General features: G+C 44.9%; 1 protein-coding gene across 4 annotated transcripts in view; it reads right to left on the reverse strand.

The window, feature by feature from the left end:
- SLC35F4 (solute carrier family 35 member F4) overlaps positions 1 to 22,818 on the reverse strand; it is a 116,405-nt gene that overhangs the window by 13,619 nt on the left and 79,968 nt on the right. The window contains exons 1-3 of one of the 4 annotated variants that reach the window (XM_068192094.1): positions 19,436 to 19,692; positions 7,992 to 8,180; positions 3,773 to 4,070 (exon numbers count right to left, since the gene is read on the reverse strand). In XM_068192094.1, coding sequence (XP_068048195.1) covers positions 3,773 to 4,070; positions 7,992 to 8,180; positions 19,436 to 19,511 — 563 coding nt within the window. In that variant the 5' untranslated portion in view covers positions 19,512 to 19,692. Of the gene's footprint in view, positions 1 to 3,772; positions 4,071 to 7,991; positions 8,181 to 19,435; positions 19,693 to 22,818 lie in introns of those variants that run through there. The other 3 variants (XM_068192093.1, XM_068192095.1, XM_068192096.1) reach the window with 3 other exon arrangements.

Here is a 22,818-nt window from a genome sequence, read left to right on the forward strand (position 1 = left end):
CCTGACACACAGCTGCCTCTGCAGTGAAATCCAGCAGCTGCTTTTAAACAGCTCACAGGAAAAAAAAAAACAAAACCAAAAACCAGCAAACAGGCAGAGACCTGGGGCACAGGAACACAGAGCATGCAGCGACATCACCTGGATGGGACACTGGGGCAGCAAATAACACAGCAGCACCTTCTGGGAGCACAAATTCAGTGCTTCTGCCTAAATGATGGCATCTGCAGCAATAAAATACCTCCCAGCTCCAGTGCAGGGGACGGGCAGCAAACTGAGCGAGGCTAAGCACCCTGGTGAGTTGGGTCCCCAGCACGGACTGAGTCTGAGCTGGCAGCTCTGTTTGTCTGGTGGAGAGCTGCAGCTAAAGGAAAGGGGTCTGCAGTGCCTGGCTGGGGCAGCACCAAGAATGCTGTGTCCCACAGGAAGGGTCCATGGGAAGGCCAGCTTTGTGCTGATGGTGCTCCTCGCGTTCCCTCTGCAGAGCAGGCCTGGGTTTGCTGTTCCACAGGTGGCTGAGGGAGCTGCACTGAGCTACTGCAACACAGAGGGACAGGACTGTGGGTGAGAAACCTGCAGGGACAGGTTTCATGCACTAATACCAGCTCATGGCTCAGTCTGCACTTCAGGTGATGCTCACTTCTCCTTATCCAAGAAGTCCAACTCTTGCCAGTGCGTTTTGTTCACATTAAACCTGCACCTACCAACGCTTTCCCTGGCCAGTGCCCCAGGCTGGGAAGAGCTGCAGCTCCAATCTCAGCTCTCACACCGTGGGTGGATCCTGGCAGGAAGCTGCTCAGTGTCACAGTGCTTGTCCTTGAGAAGCCAAGGTGCCAGATGGGGAGGCAAAATGTACTAACATTGAAAATTTCACCCACCTATTCCACACCACAACTGCATCAGGCTCCAAAGTCAAGTCTGTGCAGTGTCTTCTGCTGTGGTAAATGCTGGCAGGGTTAGAGTTCCTATTTCTGAGCTTCCTGAACTTCAGATCATCTTAACCAGCACTAATGCAAGGAGTTTCCTTCTTCTTTCTGGAAGGAAACTCTTTATGAGGGACATAGCTTTTATTTACAATACTGAGGGGATACCCAGAGGTGTCTTCTGCCTCAAGACAACCAAGACACTTCACCTAAATGCAGCAGTGAGTTCATAACCATGAGTTATTTTCTCAGACCACAAGATTGAATCTCTAAGGTAAAGAAACACACCTTTTATAATCTCAAATATTGTATTAATAGAATGCTAGAGTGTTTTGGGTTGGAAGAGATCTTAAAGCCCATCCACTTCCAACCCTCTGCACAACTTCCACTATCCCAGGGTGCTCCAAGCCCCATCCAGCCTGGCCTTGGCCACTTCCAGGGATCCAGGGTCAGCCACAGCTTCTCTGGGCACCCTATGCCAGGACCTCACCACCCTCACAGTCAAGAATTTATTTTCAATATTTAATTTAAACCTGCCCTCTCTCAGTCTGAAGCCATTCCCCTTCCATGTCCTTGTCAAAAATCCATCTCTCTTGCAGCTCCTTTAGGTACTGAGCAGCCTAAATTTTCCAGAAAGCCAATCTAAAGTTGAGGATTGAGACTTCTGTCGTTCCAAGTGGGATGTATTAAAGGAGCAGTGGCTCTCTGCAGCTTTGCCAGCCTGGGGCAGCACTCTGCAAGTCACTTCCAGGATCACTGATCCCTGCCAAGATGTCACAGATATTGTTTGTTCAGATCCACTGGGAGTATCTGCTGGACAAAATGCCTGATGTCTTTAAAGCTCCTGGAGAGTAACTACATCCTCCAGAAAGAAAGATAAATCACCTCTGGTCTCCAAGGAAAGCCTGGAACTGCTGCAAATGGGTTTATTGACAAGAATTAGCTACTGCACTGGAGTAAAACAGGCAAACGAAGCAGCAAGAAATCTTACAAAATGTAATAAAAATCATTGTAACAGGAACAATATCAAAAATGCAAACCAAGAAAATACACAAATAATTAATGCAGGTTTGAAAACGCCTCTGTTCTGGGGAAGAGGGTGGGTGAAATAACCTCCAAAGATCCTTTCCAAATTAAATCTGTCTACAAGTTAAACCCACAGATTTTCAATCCTTTAAGTTACCAAAAAATGGAGAGCTCATGCTGAGGAGATGCCCATCCCATATCAATCTGTAAAAGTTTGGACAGTCAAGTTGTAACACAGCACTGACCAAGCAGCTGCTCCCCACGATGAAATCATTATTTACCAGCAGTTACTTCCTCCTTGGGACGTGACATATCTGTCAGTTCCTGACACATCTGGAATAAGAAATACTCTGGGAAGATTCCCATCACCTCTAACACTGTTCCTGAGTCCACACATTCACTGACCCACTGCAGAAATTCCTGTGGCATTTAAGACAGTGTCCTCAACTTTGAAAGCTCAGTTCTTAACAGCTGGGAAAATATATCAATTATTTAAGCACAGGATTTTTTTTTTTAAGCGTTGCCCCAAAATTTTGCTCTGATAGAGATATAATCAATGAACCAACTGCAGGGGATTTAGCTGCAGGGATATTTCTTCTCACCTTCTTCCTTGTGTGCTGTGCAATTGTTATTACTTCACCCCACATGCAGAAGCCAAGCTGACACTGTTCATGTTCTCACAAACACTCCAGCAGAAATCTGAATGAAGCATAATTAACAGACAAAGCACCAGAGTTTGCAGAGAAGCACTTAATTAAGTGCAACTGTTCAATTTCAGTCACACTGATTTGACAGAAATGATAATTTAGGGCCAAATTACATCCCAGATCCTGGCAAAAAGCAGCTGAGGGAAGAGTTTGGCCCTGCTGCACTCCAGCCAGACAGTGACAAACAGGATTCCCTGTGTGCTCAGGGACAGCAGGAGCCAGGGATGGGCCCCACGCTGGGTAATCCCTGGTGGAACAGACAATTCTGCTGGAGGCATGCAGGTTCTTTTCCAAGCAAGCCTGCACTGGTACAACAGAATTGGATCCCAGCCCAAAATGACCCTGTGAATCTCCTCTTCCCTCCCTGGGCAAGGTGTGGTATCTCCTGGTGAGCTGAGTTTTGTCCTGTCCTTTAAAGCAGCTCCCCTGTCACTGTCAGATCAGTGGAATAACAAAAGAGGAGGAGGAACTGTGAAACCAGTTGTCACAGAATGTGAGGTCCTTCCAAGCCCTGCAGACAGATTAGATGTGCTTTTCCTCAGAACTGGCTAAGGTGAAGCTATGCTGGCCCTGGTGCTTGGACTGGACGATTTCTTTGGGTTCCCTCTTAACCTTGTATTTTCTGATTTCTCTGATTTCTCAGGGGCTACTGAAAAGGGATTTATAAATTTCCAGCAGGAGGAAAGGGCGGTTTGCATCCTGCTGTACTTGCTCAGCACAGAGAACAAGCCATGGTCTTCCACATGGAAACCACCTCCTCAGCTCTGAGCATTCTTCCTCTCAGCTAGCAGTTGGCTTGGTTGTACCCAACACTGCTATTCTATCATAAATGGAGCTGGACAGATTCACCTGATCCGGGCAAGAACACAAATACAGAGATATTAGGCAAGACTATAAGCAGATTATTGACCTTTTCAACTCATTAAAACCCTTTAACAATCAAGTACCCGTTTATTCAGCACACATCACTCATCTGTCAGCCTCCTGTGAGCTATTTATGAATGAGGTTTTCTGTAGCATGACCTTTATCCTGACACCACGGGTGGAACTGAGCACAGCAGTGATCTCAGACCTCAGGAATTAGGTTTTTTAAAGGGATACTGCCATGATAAAGCCTACCTGAATTTTTTGATTGGAGACTGCTTTTCCTGCGCAGTTGCAAGATGCCCGGAATAATAAATGGGAAAAATCATAATGTTCCAGTTTGTTGAGAACCAAGTCATGAAAAAGGGACAGTCAAAGGTCTCAAAAGTGATTTTGACAAACTGCGTGGTCCCAACCCAGGAGGAAGAGACGGACAAAATGATCAGGAATCTCCAGATTAGCTTGAGAAATGTGGATGTGCAAGACTGGCATCGTGTCTGTCCTTCAGCTTCTTGGCTGCTGCTCTCTGTGTGCGTTTGTGTTCCTTCTTCTCCTGAAAAAGAAAAAAAAGGAAAAACAGAAAAAGAGTTGTACATGTAATGAATGCATTCAAAATAATTCTTGGCAAAACCTCCCATTCTGGTCCAAGTCACAAATCATCCCTTGCCTGTAAGTCCTCTATGTCCCATAAATACTGAAATCCTGCACAAAAGTATTTTAATAATACCATCTCTGTCACTTCAAGGAGGCAGAACCAAACACAAACACAACAGTGAGGGCTGAGATAACAGCATTACAAATAAGCTGTTGTCACTATTTGCTTTATCAGCCCTTCATTCCCTCTGCCAGCAAACCTCCAGAATAAAAATACATCCCTTGGAACCAACAACTTTACAGAGGCAATCACTGTGCATGTGTGCAACAGAAGAGCTCCCTGAGCCTGCAGGTCCAGAGACAGCACCAAGTTCTTATTCCTCAACATTTCAATTCCACAATCACTTTTATTTGTAAGCTGGGATGGGGAAGAAAATAATAATTTGGTTTTATGTACCCAAGCAGAAAAAGTCTTTTCGCAGTCAGGTTGGTGCACTTACGTTTCTGAAGTTAACAAAGGAAACTGGAGAAAAGTGAAGCTTGGCATGCCTAGAAATAAACCTCTGCACATAAACAAGGAGCAGCAGCAGAGCTGGCATTTCCCATTTCAGCACAGAGGTTTTCAGACCTAAGTGCACACTTCCTAACACAAGTGGGGAGAATTTGATCTCACCGACTGGTGACTCGCTCTCCAGACAGATCTCCCAGAGATGCAGCCCATGATCCCTGTTTTGCTTTCCTAGATCCCAGCTGAAAACAAGGAGCACTAACACTGCTGTCACGGGGCAGCACCGAGCTCCCACCATTCATCCTGTCTGACCACATCACACCAGTCTGGTAAAAGAAACAGGAAAATCTTCTAGAAATCATGGCCTGAAGGTATTCTTAACTACTCCTATCAATAATCACCCACATTAATACGTGATGTGATGTATAGAAGAAACAATATGATTTTGAGAGAAGTTATAGATGCACTGGGTGAGAGAATGCACTGTCCTGTATCCAACTTTTATGTGACAGAGGTATCCTTTCACACTCAGGTTGAATTTCATTTTATATTATTGGTTTTGCTACATTAGCCATAAAGAAATGTCAAATTGGGGTTCCAAGCTATTACTGTAAACCAACATTACACATAAAAAAAAGATTTATCATAGCAGAGAGTGCATTTGGAATCAAGAATTTTCCTAACTAGGACATGGAGGTTTTTGCAGTTGTAATTGTGTGATGTGGTTTTTTCCCTAAAAATAATCTGTATTCAGTGGCTCCATTGTTTAGTGGTGAATCAAGAATTTAAATAAAATTACAGGTTTATTAAAAACATGCAGAGGATAATCAGCCACGGGTCTGAAAAGGCAAGTCTCCTTTTAGCATTCTCCTTGGCTGTTGAGAGAAAGTAGATATTTTTATGGTACTAATAATGACTGACATCTATTGAAAAGTAAATTACAGTTTATTTGCGAGTTAGAATGGCTTAAAAAGAATATATTATAGTAGCATCAACTTGCAGGTCTTCCTGCCAAGTAAAACTACCATGCAATTAGTCCTTTTTCAGCTACCACTTAAAATAATCACACAATGATAGACGAATAATGCACTTTTAGCCATGCTTTCTATTTTTCAATTACAAAATAATGATGCAATTGGTGGCACTAGGCATGATACCACCATCAGCATTTGATTTGGATGTTACAGTCCCATGTCAGGGAAAGGCACAGAAACACACACTTGTTGCAAGACCTACCTTGGATTTAAAGACCTGTGTAAATTTTAGCCCAAATAAATGCACAGTGGGGAGCTGCTGTAAGTTTTTAATCAGTGGGATTCATCCCGTGTGATGTAGTTAGCAAATAGCTGTGTATTCAGGATGAACATGTTGTCTGGGGCCCTTTTATATTTAATGATAATGGAAAGGCACGGTGAGAGGGGAGCTGATCCCATCCTCATATATCTACATCTATCTACATCTAAGCTCAGTGGAGGCACTTAACTCTAGGCCAGATATTTGCAATTAAGTGAAATTGTAATTGATCCCTGTGACAGAGCAGTTTGACAGCTGCTTTCAAAATCCATGGGATGTGCACACCTAATTTCTGGCCAAAGAGTCAAAAGGACAAGATAAGAAATAGATTTCAAAATAATGACAGGGCTCGAACTCGAAGCCACAGGGTGAGCAGGCACATGGTTCCTATTAAAGAGGTTTAGGGATTTCCAAGTCATGAAGCTGGGGCTGGAGCAAGCACTTGTGTTTAGACACCCAACGATAATGAGGAGAAAACAAACTGATCAGCCAGAGTGGCTGGGAGACAGCATTTTACAACTGGCAAGGTAGCAGAAATCCTTGGGGTCTGCATTTAGATGGGACTGGAACAAACCAAGAGACTTATTCTGGGAAGAGCACAGAAACAAGGCTGAAAGCACAGGTAAGAATGCAGATCACACTGCAGGTGACACAGGGAGATGGCACTGGCCAATGGCAAACTGTGTGGAAGGCAGTGAGCAGAAACACTCCTGCATGGTCCTTTGGTGCACAGTGCAATTCCTACTGACAAGATGGTCACAGAAGAGCCTTTTGCTTGCAGTGTTCAGAAGAGTGAGATCAGGAAATCAAGACCTACAGCTTTTCATTGGAACTCTGTTGGCTATTTGGCAGCTAGACCCTAGAAAATTATATTCTTTGTATTTGTTTACCTATTGGGTCAGTCCTAGTAAGACTTCTCTGATGAGGATGGGAAGATCAGGATCAAAAGGGAAATTATAAATAAAAAGTAAGTGCTTAGAAGAGTATGATGTCCAGACACTACTCAAGTGGCCTAGAGCCCTTTCTTGGAGAAGATGGATTCTGACTTTGGATGTTCCTTAGTGCCACCATGCGCAGTTGTTTCAGCCTAATATCTGGAAAAACAAGATTTGGTTTTCTGATATCTTAGCTATGATCTTAACTGCAAGATGCTGCATCAACTCCTTGCAGCAGTGATCACCTCCAATACTCTTCTGAGGCTTTCCATCAAGAGAGTACTCCTGGAGCATGAGATCCCTCTGTTTTCCAGCACAAGGAGGAAATGGATGACTCTTGCTGCCATCAGAGGTCCAGTGACAAGAGGAAGGCTCAGCTCCCCCAGGTCCAGAGTGCAAGGGAGATCCATCCTGTTCTTCCTTCCCTTTTTGCTCACAGTATCTACACAGGCAGTCTTCCAAAGAACTTGGGCAATCAAGTAATTTCCTTCCAGAAAGCTTGGACAGTTAAATTATTTCACTCACTTAAAGTCTCTTCTCCTCAACAGTGTGGTTTAGCAGACTCACAAGCCTGTGGCTGCACACTGTAACTGCTCCCATCCCATCCCTGCAGCTGCTGGATGGACACCATGGTGAAGAGGTCAGTGTTCACCACACCTACAGGCTCATTTGAGCTAAACTTCTGCAGCGAAGTTCTGCAGTGAAGCTGACCGATGATCTGAGCTGTGATGGTCTTCCCTAGAAATCCTTCCACCTGCCGCTCCTTCTCTTCCTCTTCACCAGACCACCCGTGGCACGAGCTGAGGTCATCACTGTCTTTGAGAAGGAACTCCTAAGGGCCCTGGTGTGTGGCCAGGCTGAAGCTGAGGAGACACAACCACTCTGTGAAACCCTAACCGTGCACTAGGGTTAACCAGCTCTCTGAGGATCTTCACGCTGTGCCGGGCACCTAACGCACCTCATGTACCTGCGAATCCCAGGCTTCTCCTCCCGTCCGTGCCACCTTCCCGCTCACCCCCGGGCTTGGGAAGGACCTGCACATGGCAAACCAAACCTCAGCATGCTCGGGCCCTGCCCCATCTCTGCGGAGACAGAGGGAAGAGGCCTCCGGCAGGCCCGCGGTGGCACCGGGAGTGGTTCCTACCTGATCTGCTCTGCCTCTCGACTCTGCTGTGCCGACAGATTCCCGAGGGACTTCGATTCTGCAGCTCAAGAATGGGAGCAGCAGAATCTTCAGCAACAGATAGAGGGGAGAGCTGCCTAGTCATGCCTCTGTGTCTGCTGGGGCAGTTGCCTCCTGGCTTGCATTGGATGACAGATGATCGTGAGGCACCTGAGAAGAAAGAGTTTGCATCAGTTTTGTCTGGAAAGTCCCTGGAGGAACGCGGGGCTTTCAAACAGGCTGGCAGTGAAATGCACACAAAAGGAAGCGCATGGCAAAAATTGCAGGTTTCAGCTCTGCTCAGGATAAAGCAAATAAGTGAGTAAATAAATACTTAACTCTCTCCCCCCTTACAGATAAAAAGGCGCTGCATGAAAACCAGTCTTCCCCATGAAGAAATGAGAGCCCCATGCTGCAGAGTATTCTCAGCCCCACGGCTCCGTCCACAGGGCCTGCACAGTCAAAGGAATTTGTACTCACGTGGGGCCCTTCCTGAGCACTGACACTGAATCAGGCCAGAGGAGAGCTCACCATTCCCCCTCAGGGTGGGAAGGAGGGCTGAGGAACCACTGCCTCCCTCAGTGCTGGGAGCCTCTCTAGAGGAGAGCTTCCTCTTTCCATCCTCCAGATTGATCCTTGAGACTCTTGTATGGAACAAAGCCACGGTCACTCACAGGTCTTTTGGATGAAGATTTCTGCTACAGGACTGAAGATGCCGATTTTAAGCGTTTACAAACACCAAATCAGAATCTCCACATCTTCAGAGAAGTTGTTTTTCTTCCTCCGCTACGTGCAGACAACTCCAAGATGAGACATTTCACACGGAGGCTGGACAGAGGCATGAGGTGGCAGAGAAGCCTCAAGTCCCAGGAATACCAGTTGTACCAGATGAAAAATTTTCCAGTGAGTAGGACACCATATTTAATGAGTAAGAGCATGAAGGGCTGCATTAAGAATCAGGAATCAACAGCAAGGAGTGCAGTGCTGGAATCCATCAGCGTGACTGGTGATTGATTGTGCAAGGACTTCCAAATTTATTGAAGGTATCTCTGTAAGAGGTCAACACATGAGCAGCACAAGAGAGTCTTCTTCTTCAGCAGAAAGTCAGGATGGCAGGCCATTCTGGCAGAAATAAATGTGTGTTCATGGCCAGCTGAGATCACTCACTTCTTGTTTTGCAGCTGCTACATCAACTGGTGACCATCTCAACTGAACTTGTGGACGACACCCATACCCAGAGCAGCCACTGACCTTGCCATGACTTGGAAGGATTTACCATGATAATCCCAACTACTTCATATTGAAAAGAATAAAAAAGTAGACACAAACCCCATGCATAAGGTGCCACACGTGTAACAACTGTGGCAGAAATCCCAGAGGGGAACATTCTTTGTTGCAACACGAGCCATTCCAGTGCACTTTGAGTAAAACACATCAAACTCAACTACTACTTGAAAGTATATTCCAGTGCAAGGGCTGTATCCAAGACTCAAGAATCGAGACAGGACTCTTGCCAGTGGGTTCATGCAATCTTCCATGGACTTAAAGGTGTGCTGGGTTCACCAAGTCTAACAAAGACCAACGTATAAAATACAGAATTATACAGGAAAAAAAAAAATCCTCTCTCAGCCTATTTAGAGCCTGCAAGGTTAATTTTTACCTACCAAGTAGACAAGAGACTGAACCAGCAGCTGACCCCCTCCAGATGATCTTTCTCAAGATGCTCTTCCCTTTCTTCTCTGTCCATTATGAGGAACTCTGACTCAAGGGGGCACCCAAGTTTAGATTCCAACTGATGATTAAGTCCTACAAATCTAGTCAAAGTAGTGAACAACCCACACTCTGACAGCACACCCACAAACCCACTTTGAAAAATTAAGACCTACATGATGAGAAGCAAGCTAAGCACTGTGTTGCCCCTTCTCAATTTTTGATGAGCATTACTTTCTAAAGAGCTTTCTAGAGCCTACCGGATGTTTTCAGACCTTTAAAAAGCCGTTCAGCTTCACAAATTTACTTTTTAATGGAGAAAATAGTGATCTAGCAGCCACACAACTCCCTGCATGACTTTGTTCCACTTATTTCAAAACTCCAAGAGCTACCTCTCCCACTGGCCAAACAAGAATAACATCACCTACTTCGTAAGACTTAGTAAACATCTCGCAAGTTACTCTTGCGAGTTACACCTTCATTTGTCACCTGAAAATTAGTTCCAGCCTCCACAAGGTTAAGCTAATCGCTACTTTTGAGGCGAAATGTTCAAAAAGGCATTTCTATTTTTTCAGGTCCACAACTTAAAAGAGGTTTTATTTTGAGGAAGTGTTTGCTGGCTGCCTGTCCTTGGAGAAGAAGCTACCGAGGTGGCTGGCTCCACATCACTCCTCATTTTGATATTCATCATTTAAAGAGATTTCATTATGTTGAAAGACACATGTTATGCCTCAATTCAGATTAATTTCAGAACAAGATTCACATTATACTCAGCAGAAGTCTAGCAGGTGACATGCGACCAAAATTTGATGGAAGCCTATTTTTCCTCACGTGCAAAAAGAGCTGAGCTATTTGTATCTGATACAACAGAAGGGCATGAATCTTCTCCTCTGCGTTGACAAACCCAGCAGGTGAAACCAAAACTGTAATTCAAGAGATTGCATTAAATTGAAAGTCACTGCTTGATTTACTGAACTCTTCTTCCCTTATACCTGAAGCAATCAGACAGCAGAGCCATTTATCAATATTTCATTGTTACAGCGAGAAAGCCTGGGACACCTAATGCTGCTCAATCTGAACATATTTTAAGGATATCTGTTGATAGGACAGCTGAAGAGATAAACGCTGGGCTCACTTTCCAAACTTGGAGCCAGCAGCAGTGACAACAAATCACCATCTGCACAGCTGAGCAGTGAAGCCTCCCAGGTGGGCAGTGCTGTCCCACGGGAGAGGAAGGGAAGGCAGAGCTCATGGAACTCTGGTTCTTTGTCTCACTCCACAACTCTCAGCTGTGGAGCAGGGATCCGCTAAGTCCCTCCAAACTTGGAGGGATCAAGAGCAGCATTTTCCACTGAACTTCCATACAGGGAGTAACAGAATCATAGAATGGTCTAGGTTGGAAAGGAACTTAAGATCATCCAGTTCCAGCCCCCTGCCATGGACAGGGACATCTTCCAGCTGACCAGGGTGCTCAAAGCCTCATCCAACCTGGTCCTAAACAGCCACCCTGAGCAGAGATGTTAACACGGGGTAGGACTTCTTACACAGTTTGTGGCTTTAGCAGGGATGAATCACAGCTGAGAATTAATGTACATTTTGGGCATCATTTGCTATCTTAAGAGAATGCTACTGGAAGAGATTGGGAAAAAAACAAGCAAGAAAAACCTCACCAGACTGTCAGATCTTGGTGCTGGAAGTGTTCTTGGAGGTTGTAACTGAGTGTCAAAGCAATAGGGCTGACCAAAGAGGAAAGGGAGACATGGAAAGTACCTTACACTATTGTATCCAATACATCTTAATGCACCAAACCCACCTGGATTATTTTTCATTATTGGAGAAAAACAAAGCCATGCTCTTTCCCCTTTTTTTTACAATTACTATTTTTTACAATTACTTCATTTCTTAATCTGTTTCAGCAAATCTATTTCCTTGCCCTGCAAATGTGTAGCCATTTCTCTGCACATGGAGACCAAAGAGAAACCAGCAAGGGGAAACGTGGCTTTCCACATGACTCTAACAAAGTCTGTCCCCGTCTTGCACTAATTATTATACACATATCCCAGTGAACTTTGATTTAGCAAGGTAATTATGCCTGTGACTAACCTAAAGCACATGATTAATATCACTCAAGTCCAGCCTTTCCATGTTCTTTAACACCATTCTGAGTCCCAGCTGGGGGAGGAGGTGGCCCCATCTGCTGCTGTCATCATGTCCACTCAAGCAGGAAGAAGAAGCACATGCTGGCATTTTCACCACCACCTGTAAACAATGCACAGCTCCCTTGCCCCTCTGAAAGATGCAAGACATGACTTGTGGTTTTCTGCCCATGGTCAGGTTTCCAGATGCAGCTCACACACTGAGAAAACGTGTCCTTGCCTTGGCTAGAAAAATCCCTTTGCTATTTTCCAGGGGGATTGGAGAGAAGGATTACACTCTGAGGTTCAAAACCAACTCTCTTCAGATCATCTTCCAGTATATGACATCTTTAGCATGTGACCGCAGCGTTTGGAATAATAAGAACCAACGCATGCAATCTCATTTGGACAACGGCCTCACAGCTGCTCATGGATCACGGAATATCCTGAGCTGGAAGGGACCTGCAAGGATCATGAAGTCCTGGCCTTGCACAGGACAGCCCCAGGAATCCCACCACGTGCCTGAGAGCATTGTCCCAATGCTCCTTGAGCTCTGCCAGGCTTGGTGCTGTGACCACTCCTCAACCACACTCTGCATGAAGAACCTGTTACAAATCCAACCTGAACCTCCCCGGACACAGCTTCACACTGTTCCCTCTGGTCCTGGATCACATGGATTGCCAGTGAAATAACCAATGCAACACAAAAATGAAGTCTTGGAACTAAATTCTATGGCCAGATCATCTTAGGATTGATTGCATCCTTTTATTTTCTTTTTTATCCAACTGCCCTGATGGAAATTTAGAACCTCTCAAACAGGTAACCGAATTCCCTTCCAAAAGCCATCTGTGCATTCACGACACCGCATTACTGACACGAAGTGCTGGCTCATTTAGAGACAGCAACATCTGGCTTGATGGGATGCGCCAAAACACATTCTCTTTATTTGATTACACAATGAGATCGATGGTTAAATAGGTGATGGAAATGAGCTGAACAATTTCTGCGTGTTATATTCCCAAAGCCCTGCAGAGCACTGGTCACCTCTGGCTACCACCACAGTCAGGAGAGAGAGAGAGCAGCTTTGCCAAAAGGCCACTCAAGGCACCTACAATCTGCCTTTTGCTCATTCAGTATTAAAATAGTCTTATTTTACTGTGTCCTCAAAATCCCAGCTCCTGATTTCTCATTGTCTCTGTGCTGACAAAAGGATGCCTCCATTGCACTGCCACGGAAACCATCACTGGGCTTTGACAGATGGATGGAGGTAGGAGTGGGTCTGCTGTGGTGTGGAAAACACGTCAGTTGAACGTTCCTGCTAAATTGGGCCCTGGAGAAAGAATTGCCAACATTCCTTTTACCCTGCAGTGGTACCTGCAGGAGCAGCACCCACCCTGGTGATGGACACGCTCACACCCCACAAGCCCCAGCGTTCCAGAGCCTGTGCACGAGCTCCCCTTGAGCAGGGGAGGGCAGGAAGCTCTCCCAGTGGAATTCTGCTCTTACTGATGCATAGCAAGGAGCAGATGATGTGAGTTTTGCAGCCAGGGAAATACTGGATGCACATGGAAAGGGTGTTGAGTGGTGCTGCTGTTGGGAGAGGTGAAGAGAGCTGCTTCTGTCCATTTTACAACAAAACCTCATTAGGTTGGATTAACCACAGCTTTAATTGGATTGTTTGCTACTGTTAGCACACAGCTGGGAGCGGGGTATGCAACACCATCAATCCTCAGTGACTTAAGTCCATAGCTTATTTTATCCCAGCCACTGCCTGTGAAATCAAATTGTGCCCTTCACTGCACTGGTGCAAACCCACAGCACACCAGTACAACCAGCCCAGTGGTCTGGGCACACACACTGGCAAACTCCCCAACTTTTAATGTGCTCAGAACCAGCAATTTGACCAGGGATGTGAAGTCGTGGTTACATTTTACTAAAGCCAAGCAACATCAAGAAAACAAGCACACATGCTTTGCCAGCAGCAGGCCACACAGGTTTGAGGAATAAGCATTTCTCGTTCAGTGAAGAAAATTCCTTTCAGCATGTCTCAGGCATTTGGAGAGAATGTTCTCCATTTAAACACTGCAATGGTCTCTGTGTATTAGTAATGCACAGATGTCTGTTCAGAGTGATGCCTTGTTCTGGAAGTTTTCATGTTTGAAGGGGATGAGAAGGTTATCGGTTTTTTGTTTGTTTTTTTTTTTTATATCCTAGGGGAAAAGATTTTCAGATTATAATGAAAAACAAATGACTCAGTGATGGCGTACAGCATTTCTCTTGTACTATGATTAACTATTGTCAAGAGCAGAAAGCAGAAAGAGCAGATATTTTTGTTGTGGTTTACTAGTGACATCCATCAGCAATTTCTGCCAATTATCTCTTCAGCGTCTGTACACAGCCCTCACTCCAGATCAGCAGACAGCAGCTTTGCTTACAACCAGGAATCTCAACAGCTTCCACGTGCCCTCCCATCCTTGCAATAAAATTAACAAAGAGAACTTAAATTTCACATCCTTTAATTCACTTACTGCCTGATCAAGGGATGTGCCACTCTACATCCTCACACCTAAATAACCCTTCCAGAGGAGCAGTCCCAGCCTATTTGTAAAGGGGGTATCTGAGTTAGACAGTCAAAAAATCCCCCCCATCTCCTTGGCTTTTATAAGGGGAAAATAGTTGATTTCCCACTTAGAAGTGGGAAATATAAGTAGGGAATAAACTAAGTGGGAAATAGATAAGTAAGTTGCACAAAGGTATCTCCCCACAGTCAACAGCTCATCCCTGAGATGGGGCTTCTCTCATTAATTGCTGCAAGTCTGATGTCTCTATGTGCAACCCTGATTAATACAAGCCTCTAAATGCAGCTTTCTGCACATCAGCCACATGCTCTTGTGCTGAAGAACCTGCTCTGAGATGGAAGCTCTTGTGCCAACCAGCCAATGTGCTGTGGTCTGCACCCAGTGCTGTGTCCTAAAGCCTCTGACCAAGGACAGCAGCACCAAGTGGATCCAGGCTGCAACAACCCTGCTGTGCAATACCTGCAGCAATAAAAAATGACAATAAAAACAGAAAAAAGACCTTAGCAGGAAGGATGTGAACATGCTACAGGGTGTAGGCAAGTGGTGGACTGCCTTTTCCAGAGTTCTGGAGCCCAAAGGCCACTCTGGAGAACTTCTCAAATTCTGTTTTTCTTAAGTTAATGGCTCCTGTTTGTACTGTTCTGGATCAAGGCCTTTCCTCAAAACATATAAAAATAATTACTAGAAAAACCCCAAATTCCTGCTCAAATCTTTGTTCCAGCTACATTTTATTGAAAATATAGTTAAAAATACAGAAGTATTTTTTCTTATTTCAGCCTAACTCGAACAAATATATCACTGCTTTTTTTAAGCATGGACAAGGAATGTCATTGATTTGACACCAAAAATAACACACCAGCGCCAGTGTGGGAGTGTCAGAGCAGATCCTGGGAAAGAGGCTTATTTGAGAACATCTGTGGTGGAACTGGCAGCTGGAATATGCATTTTGAAACACAGTGGCTACTCATATTTGAAAGTTACTGAGCATGACAGCATACTTAAGAATTTGAAGAAATGAAGAAGGGAGTGCTGCAAATGAAGAATGATTTTTATATGTTGAAATCAAAACTTCTACAACACACAATGACCTACAAAAAAAAAAAATTAGAACATTCATTTGGAGCAGAACGTTTTGGACTGAACTCTGCTGTTAGAAAACATTGATGGCTTCTCCATTGAAAAACAAATGCTGTGTTGAAATCTCAGAATTAACCACGACAAGCTCTGGAGGCAGAATACACACTGACCTCCTGTGGGAAGGGGATGGACATCTCCTCCTTCACACAGAATTTTTTCCAGGCAAAGAGGGGAACAACACTGGGAATTAAGGCCCTTTGTCTCCTTCCAGGACTTAAGTTTTTGCTTACAGAAACACTCTGAGACCACCTCAGTGACAACTTCTGAGTGAGGCCTTTGGGACTCACACATTCAAAGGGATATCCTTTGCTGCATCAGACTACAGGACTTTCCCCCCCCGACCCAGCTATACCTGATCCAACATGAATTCAAGCCAATCTCAGAATCAGACCATCTTCCCACCACTTCAGCACTGGCTAAGCAAGATGAACACAAATCATTTGATTCAAAGCTGCACACCATCCCATAAAAACCCCCTCTGCTATGAATTTTGTAATGAATTATATCAGGTGTGCTTCCAATTGTTTCGCAATTTTTACACTCTACTCCAAACCAAAAGGTTAACAATCTATTAAAAAAAATCCTCTGAAAATTAACCTTGTCATTGCTAGAATTTGGTGACATTTCCAAAAATAAAAAGACATTCCCAGTTAAATTCTCACTTTTATTTTCACTGCTGTAACTCAAGAGTAGCTTCAATGAAAGCCACTTTGAGGCTGCTTTGACATGAAGTTGTTGTGAAAGGAATTTACACCCACCACAGCCCAGATATCACTCATATGTACCTCATTAACAAATAATTACAATACAGCTTCTACTTTCAAGAAACACTGCAATAAATCCAGGCTGGATCATGGATGTCCCAAGATCCAAAACAGCAGCCGTGACACTGATGGACAGCTCAGCAACACTTAGTATTTGTATTTGTATTTATTTTGTATTTTATATTGTATTTTATATTGTATTTTGTATTTATTTCTATTTTATTTTGTATTTATTTCCTACACAAACTGTTGCCTCTGATGGTGCCTCCAGGGAGTGATTCATTCCAGCTCCCCCAGATACCAATCCTGGGAGGTGAATCACCTGCTGCAGGTGTCCCAGCTCTCCCAAATTTCTCAGTACTTACCAAGGCTTAGATTTAGATGGATGTGGACGAGTCCAAGGCTGGCTGCCTCAGACTCAGGCCAAGGCAGCACTGCAGTGCACTGAGCACATGCTTCAACTCCCTTGCCTGACTTAGAGCCTGACTGAGCACATTTGAGGAAGGGTGGGTTAAAAGAACATTTTCCAGGTAAGCAGCTGGGGCAACAGTAGGGACTTATCACTGTATTGCTGCATTTTGCAATCCCAGGAGATACTTCCATCTGTTTTCTCCACTGCCCTTGAGGTAATAGCTCTGACAGGTCGCATCCCTGCCCTTCCATGGTGGCATTTTTGGGATAGGTCTCCTCCAAGCAGTGTCCATGCCACACAGCTGGCGGATGCTGGGGAGTGGGGGCTGGCCAGGCTGAGGTGAAGGCACCTTCTCAAAAGGATTTGGTGGCTGTGGTGCCAGCTTGGCCCACACCTCACATCCTCCCACTCACCCACGTGCCAGCCCTTCTGGGCAGCTCTCTGCTCCACTTCCCTCCACAGGAGCAGCACTTTTGACCACTTCTCTCCAAGCACTGGGTGCACCTTCCCTACCGAAGGAGTCTTCTTGCCTGGATTTCCACTCTCCAGGAGTCAGCAGTTCCTGTGGTTTTATCAGGAGGGATCCAGGAAGCCACAAAGCTCAACTGTGTGAGAACTGCCCACACAGAGCACACTGCTCCCCTGCTCTCCTCCCGGCACACGGGCCCACAGCCCAAGCTGCTCTGGAATCTCTTCCATGTGCCCCCTCATGCTGGGGAAAGGAAGGGGGGACAGATGCAGTGCTTTTGGGAAGCTGGCTGCCCTATCCCATTAGGATTCTTTGGGAATTCATGCTAAAGTCTTTGCTGATCAGTAAAAACCAGCTGCACACACATTTAATGTATGGGTCCTGTATTAATTCAGCTTGGCCAGGTCCCTCCCGAGCAAGAACCTTTCCATTTGCAGCCTGTTGGATATGACAAGTGCTGTCATGTAGTCATTTCCAGTCTATTGCCCTTTCCTCCTATGAATACTGGATTTTCCCTCCCTCAGGAACCAGGCAGTGCAGTTTTGACACTGCTGCTGCAGCCCAGCCTGGGCAGAAGGTTAAGACAGGTCTAACAGAGGCACCTGGCAGCAGCTGGACTGCTGAAGCTGAAGGCAATCACAGCTTGTCTTGGAGCCCTGTGAGGCAGGGACAATCTTTAATGCTCTGCATTCCCCACCAGGCGTGACACGAGCCTGGTCTGAGCCCTCAAGAAATAAAGAGCAGCAAATCACCCCATTTTACCAGCAAAGCCTGCTCACCTGGCCGTAACACTGCTCCTAAAAAAGCAGGTGAGGGTATGAATCACAATATCACGCATCCTAAAGCCTGGTGCTGTGCACCAGCAATAAGCACTCAGCTCCTCCAGCTTTCCTTAAAGTATTTTCCCCTCAAGGAAGAAACACTAGGTAACTACTAAGCTTGCAGAATTCTAAATATCACAAGTACAATTCTGAGAAAAACAACACAAACTACTGCCTGGTCTATCAATCCCCAGCCCTGTCTGTAACTGAAGGCAGCCTGAGCCAGGTAGATCGAAGAACTGGAGGTCACGCTCTGCTGACCAGCGCTGGACCGTGGCTCTTGCTTTGTTTTCCTCCTGGATGAATTCAACTCACAAAAAGGAATTACATTTCCACTGCTGGTTGGCTCAAACCAGAGACAGCGCACGCACCTTGCAGTTTTACAGCTCCAGTGTCCTCACCACACACACCTGCTGGGAAAACAGCTCGTTTCTGGCACAACAAGCACCTTGGGGAAGTACCACACATCTCTCTTCAGAACATCTGACACTGAGGATTATAAACTCAAATGGTGCAGTTAAAGCCTGAGATTTCTACAGACATTTAAGTCAAAAACTGAAACCTGAACATCAGGAGTGTTTTTAAGAAAGCTTTCCCTTTTGACCTCTGATTTATATGGCACGTGCACCTACTGTAAATTTTCAGCACTCTGACTTTTATTTGTTTCACTATCAGGAGAGTCAAATCTCCTGCTGGACAACATCACCACACTCCCCATGACTCTGAGGCGTGATGTGAAGTTGATGGGCACTCCTAAAAGGAAAAAGGTTCTACTGTCTGATAAACAGCATACAAAAGGATTCCCAGTTTCTATCTTGTAGTTTCTGTATTTCTGTGGTTTTTCTGTATTAAAGAATTGCTTAAGAGCTGACATTTCTGAAAATGAGGGGGGAAAAAAAGCAGTTTAAGGGGACAACTGCTATACTGAGCTCAGGGACAGCAAGCACAAAAAAAGTTGGTGCCTCTGTCTTCACAAGAAAAGATAAATCTAGAGCACCACAATCTAATAAATCTAGAGCACCACAGTAAAATACTCCAGAAAAGCCAACAGCATTACATGGACCTAATTTCACATAATTTTAAAAGCCAGAATTGAAGTACAACTTTATCCGTTGCTCACATTTCAACATCAGTTTCTTCCTCAGGAATCACTCACACAACAGTTGAACACAGGCAACAGAAATTTAACTACCACTTATCCCAGATGATATTAAAGTGCTAAAAATGCTAGCTGAGCATTACTTTAAAAATACACACACACACACACACACACACACACACACACATACACACACACAACATTTCTGTTACTCTGCACGGAACGGAGCAGGAGGAGCAAGCGGAGTGAACTCCTGCCTAGGATGGGATTTACAGGGGGAAAAAAAAAAAAAGCATTTACCGTCTGGCACAGGCGAATTTACTTCAGAAACATTGTAAGATGGTAGCGGTGCCACTCTTGCCGAATGTTTCCTCATCCTCTGGAACTGCTCTCCTACTCAGCTGCTCGCTCTGGCTTTAGTCTGCATCGCCCTTGGTCCCGAGAACTACAGCAAACACGGGGCTATGGCTGGTGGCTGGATGTTGTTCTGGAGATGCTGCAGGAGCCTACGAGTACTGATTTGCTGTTTCCCTGGGAAACCATTTGCAACTCGTTCAAACAATGCTTGACCTCTGCCAACACTTCTCTTTCATTCAATTGTTGAGCGCGGCAGATAAAATATAAATATATCAGCGGCGGCGCCTCGCGAACTCGAAATCGTGGCAGCCCCTTTGCAGGAAATTGGGATTTCACATCAAATCTCTGCGCTGTGCTGGCAACGCAGACGGGAGATTTCTCAGACAACTGCAAGGGAATTATGCAATGCAATTTTCTGGTTCCTTACACTGTGACAATATACAGATGATTATAGTAATTATTTTAAGTAAACTTTGAATAATGGGACTCCTATAGAGCTGCTAAATTGGGAATGCCTCGGGCAAAAGAACAGGTGACATCCAGGTCTGTGTCTGATAATAAAGCAGTGGTACTGCAGGAGGCTCTTCTAACACCCTACAAAAATTGTCACAACCAAGACAGATGCAGAAATATATATATATATATATATATATATATATATATATATATATAGGCTATGGTTGGTCTACATTTCTGCCTCACTTCCCTTGAGACAGCCAGGACATGTTTTGTCCCTCTTTCCCTGATACCTCCTTTCTCTTCTACTTCCTTATTATTACTATTAGTATTTTTGGAAGTTGTTCACTTGGAGCAATGGAAAAGATTCACTGAGCAAACCGGTGTCAACTTACACAACTTCTGGAACTCTTAGAAGATCTCATCCCCTTCTGAAACCAGCACTGTGCTGGGAGCTTCCTTTGCCAGGAAGTGCTTACTGACACCTCTAAGAGCCCTGGCTCCAGAGTTCTTCACCAAGAGATCAACTATCAAGTCTTATCCAATAATTTGTAGGGAGAAACATTTACCATTTATATTCAAGGTGTTTGCTATTGGAACAAGGGGAAATAAGAAGGGAATGACCAGAAAGGCAGCTTAGCTCTACCAGAATCTGCTGGAAAAGTTGCTGAAATTTTAAGGGTACTAACCCTTTTATCTATAGTCTTTGTGCTTTTGACAGCAGCTGAGATTGGAGATTCTTGGCACAAGGCTTGGTCCTTCTTTCCCCGCTATCCCACCAAAGAGGGAGAAGCCACTGGCTCTAGGGAAGGCCAAAGTGGTTTGAAAAGGATGAAGAATAGCTGGGTTAGAATTCTCCATCTTGGGCTTCCTCAAGCACGGTGCTGGAATCTCACAGGATTTACACAATAATGTGTTGTGGTTGGGGTGTGTGTGCAAGGACTGGTCCCTTCCCTAACCCTCAGGGAGGAGAAGGAAGGAAGCAGAGTCCCAGCTGGATCATCCTCTGGCTGCAGCCACAGAAGAGGCTGGCACATGGGGACAACTATCCTGTGGTATCCTCATGGAAGAGGTAGCCGGTGACCCCACTGTACCCAGGGAGGTAGGAAGGGATTCTTGGGTTCTTGGAGCAACCAAGCAGGACATGATCACTAGATCTTGCCCTTCACATTCCTGTAAAGCTGCTCTCTTGTCCCTCTTTGGGGACTGAGTGGCCTCACTTTTCTCTTGGGGCACAGTGACACAGTGATTAACCCTATGGAAAGGAGGAACAAAGTACCTCATCCCACTCCCACAGCCATCCCTCCCAGTGGGACACATCATGGAAGGAGTCCAGGGAAGAAAAAGGGTTACAGCTGCCTGGTTTTCCACCCAGCACGTCCTGTCCTGAAAGGCATGGAGATCTCCTTTAGCATCTTCATTATATCCCTGGTGACTCACAAGGCTCTCCACCATGACAGTCTATTCCAAAGCATCAACTGCACTGCCTTGAGCTAAATGGCTTTTACTGCTTATCTGCATTCAGAGGATTTCCAGCACTGTTAACAACCACTATTCCAAAGGAAATTATCTTCCCAAATTGCAGAAGGAATTTTATTCTCCTGTTCGAAGTGCTGAGAGTCAGCAGAGTTTGTGATAGAGTAATCACCAGTCAAGTAATTGCTGGCTCCACAATCACAAGGCTCCCTATTAATACATGTCTAGTCCTTGAGCATTTATATAATATAAACAACATAATAATATAACACAGAGATTGCTTTTAGAAAACCATTTCTGCAAATAGGGGTTTATAATGGAATCATTAATGAACCTTAACAATGGTGAGGATGAAACGCATGAGACAATGTCAGGCAATTCCAGACACTTCTTTCAGACAATTTCAGCACTAACAACAGAACGTGACTGAATCTAAGAGTTGCTGCCTTTTTTATTCAAAGGAGAATCAGCCATTGTTTCAACACCAAGTCAGAAGCCAAATTCAACTCCTCAAAGCAATCTTTCAGATCTTCCCCCCAGCCATCTCTGCCTCCTAAAACAGTTGCACAATAAATGAAGACGATACAAAACTGCTTAAAACTATGTGGAATTGGTACTTAGAACTTCCATCAAGATTTCAGTTTGAAAAGCATCAGCTTCTCTGGCTACACAAGACTGAGCTTTGGCCATCAATTTCTGCTCCTCCATTTCTGATCCCTCCTCTGTGCTCTCTATCTCTGTTCTATGTGTGCTGAAGAAAAGAGTAAAATAAATATGGAGTGGAAGAGAGAGGAGGAAGGTTTGTCCCTCTCTCCAATCCATCCACAAGTGCAATGAGATGGCAGACTTACCAAGATGGCAAAACAGTTACTCCAAGTAACTACTGCAAGACTACAAGTCAACGTAAAATCCGCAGGCCTGTGCCACCTTACTCACTTCATGTTCATGCAAGGCACCAGAGTGGGAAAATATGGGGGCTTCCCTCCAAAATTCAAGACTAAACTAAGTTTCCAGGTACCTTTGCAACAGTTCTTCGTATGTTGTTGTTTGCTTCAAGTTCTGTGCTTTCAGCCTGGAACATGTTCTAAATTTTCGTATTCTCAGGGTGATGCTCCTCGTAATAAACAATAAATAATAACAGGGTCTGGAGCACAAGTCTGATGAGGAGCAGCTGAGGGAGCTGGGGGGGAACAGTCTGGAGAAAAGGAGGCTCAGGGGGGACCTTCTTGCTCTGCACAACTCCCTGACGGGAGGGCACAGCCAGGGGAGGTTGGGCTTTGTTCCCAGGGAACAAGAGACAGGACAAGAGGAGATGACCTCAAGTTAAGCCAGGGGAAGTTTAGATTGGATATTAGGGAAGATTTCTTCGTGGAAAGACTTGTCAAGCCCTGGAC

Source organism: Anomalospiza imberbis, chromosome 6 (genome assembly GCF_031753505.1).
Source record: "Anomalospiza imberbis isolate Cuckoo-Finch-1a 21T00152 chromosome 6, ASM3175350v1, whole genome shotgun sequence".
Classification (NCBI taxonomy): domain Eukaryota; kingdom Metazoa; phylum Chordata; class Aves; order Passeriformes; family Viduidae; genus Anomalospiza; species Anomalospiza imberbis.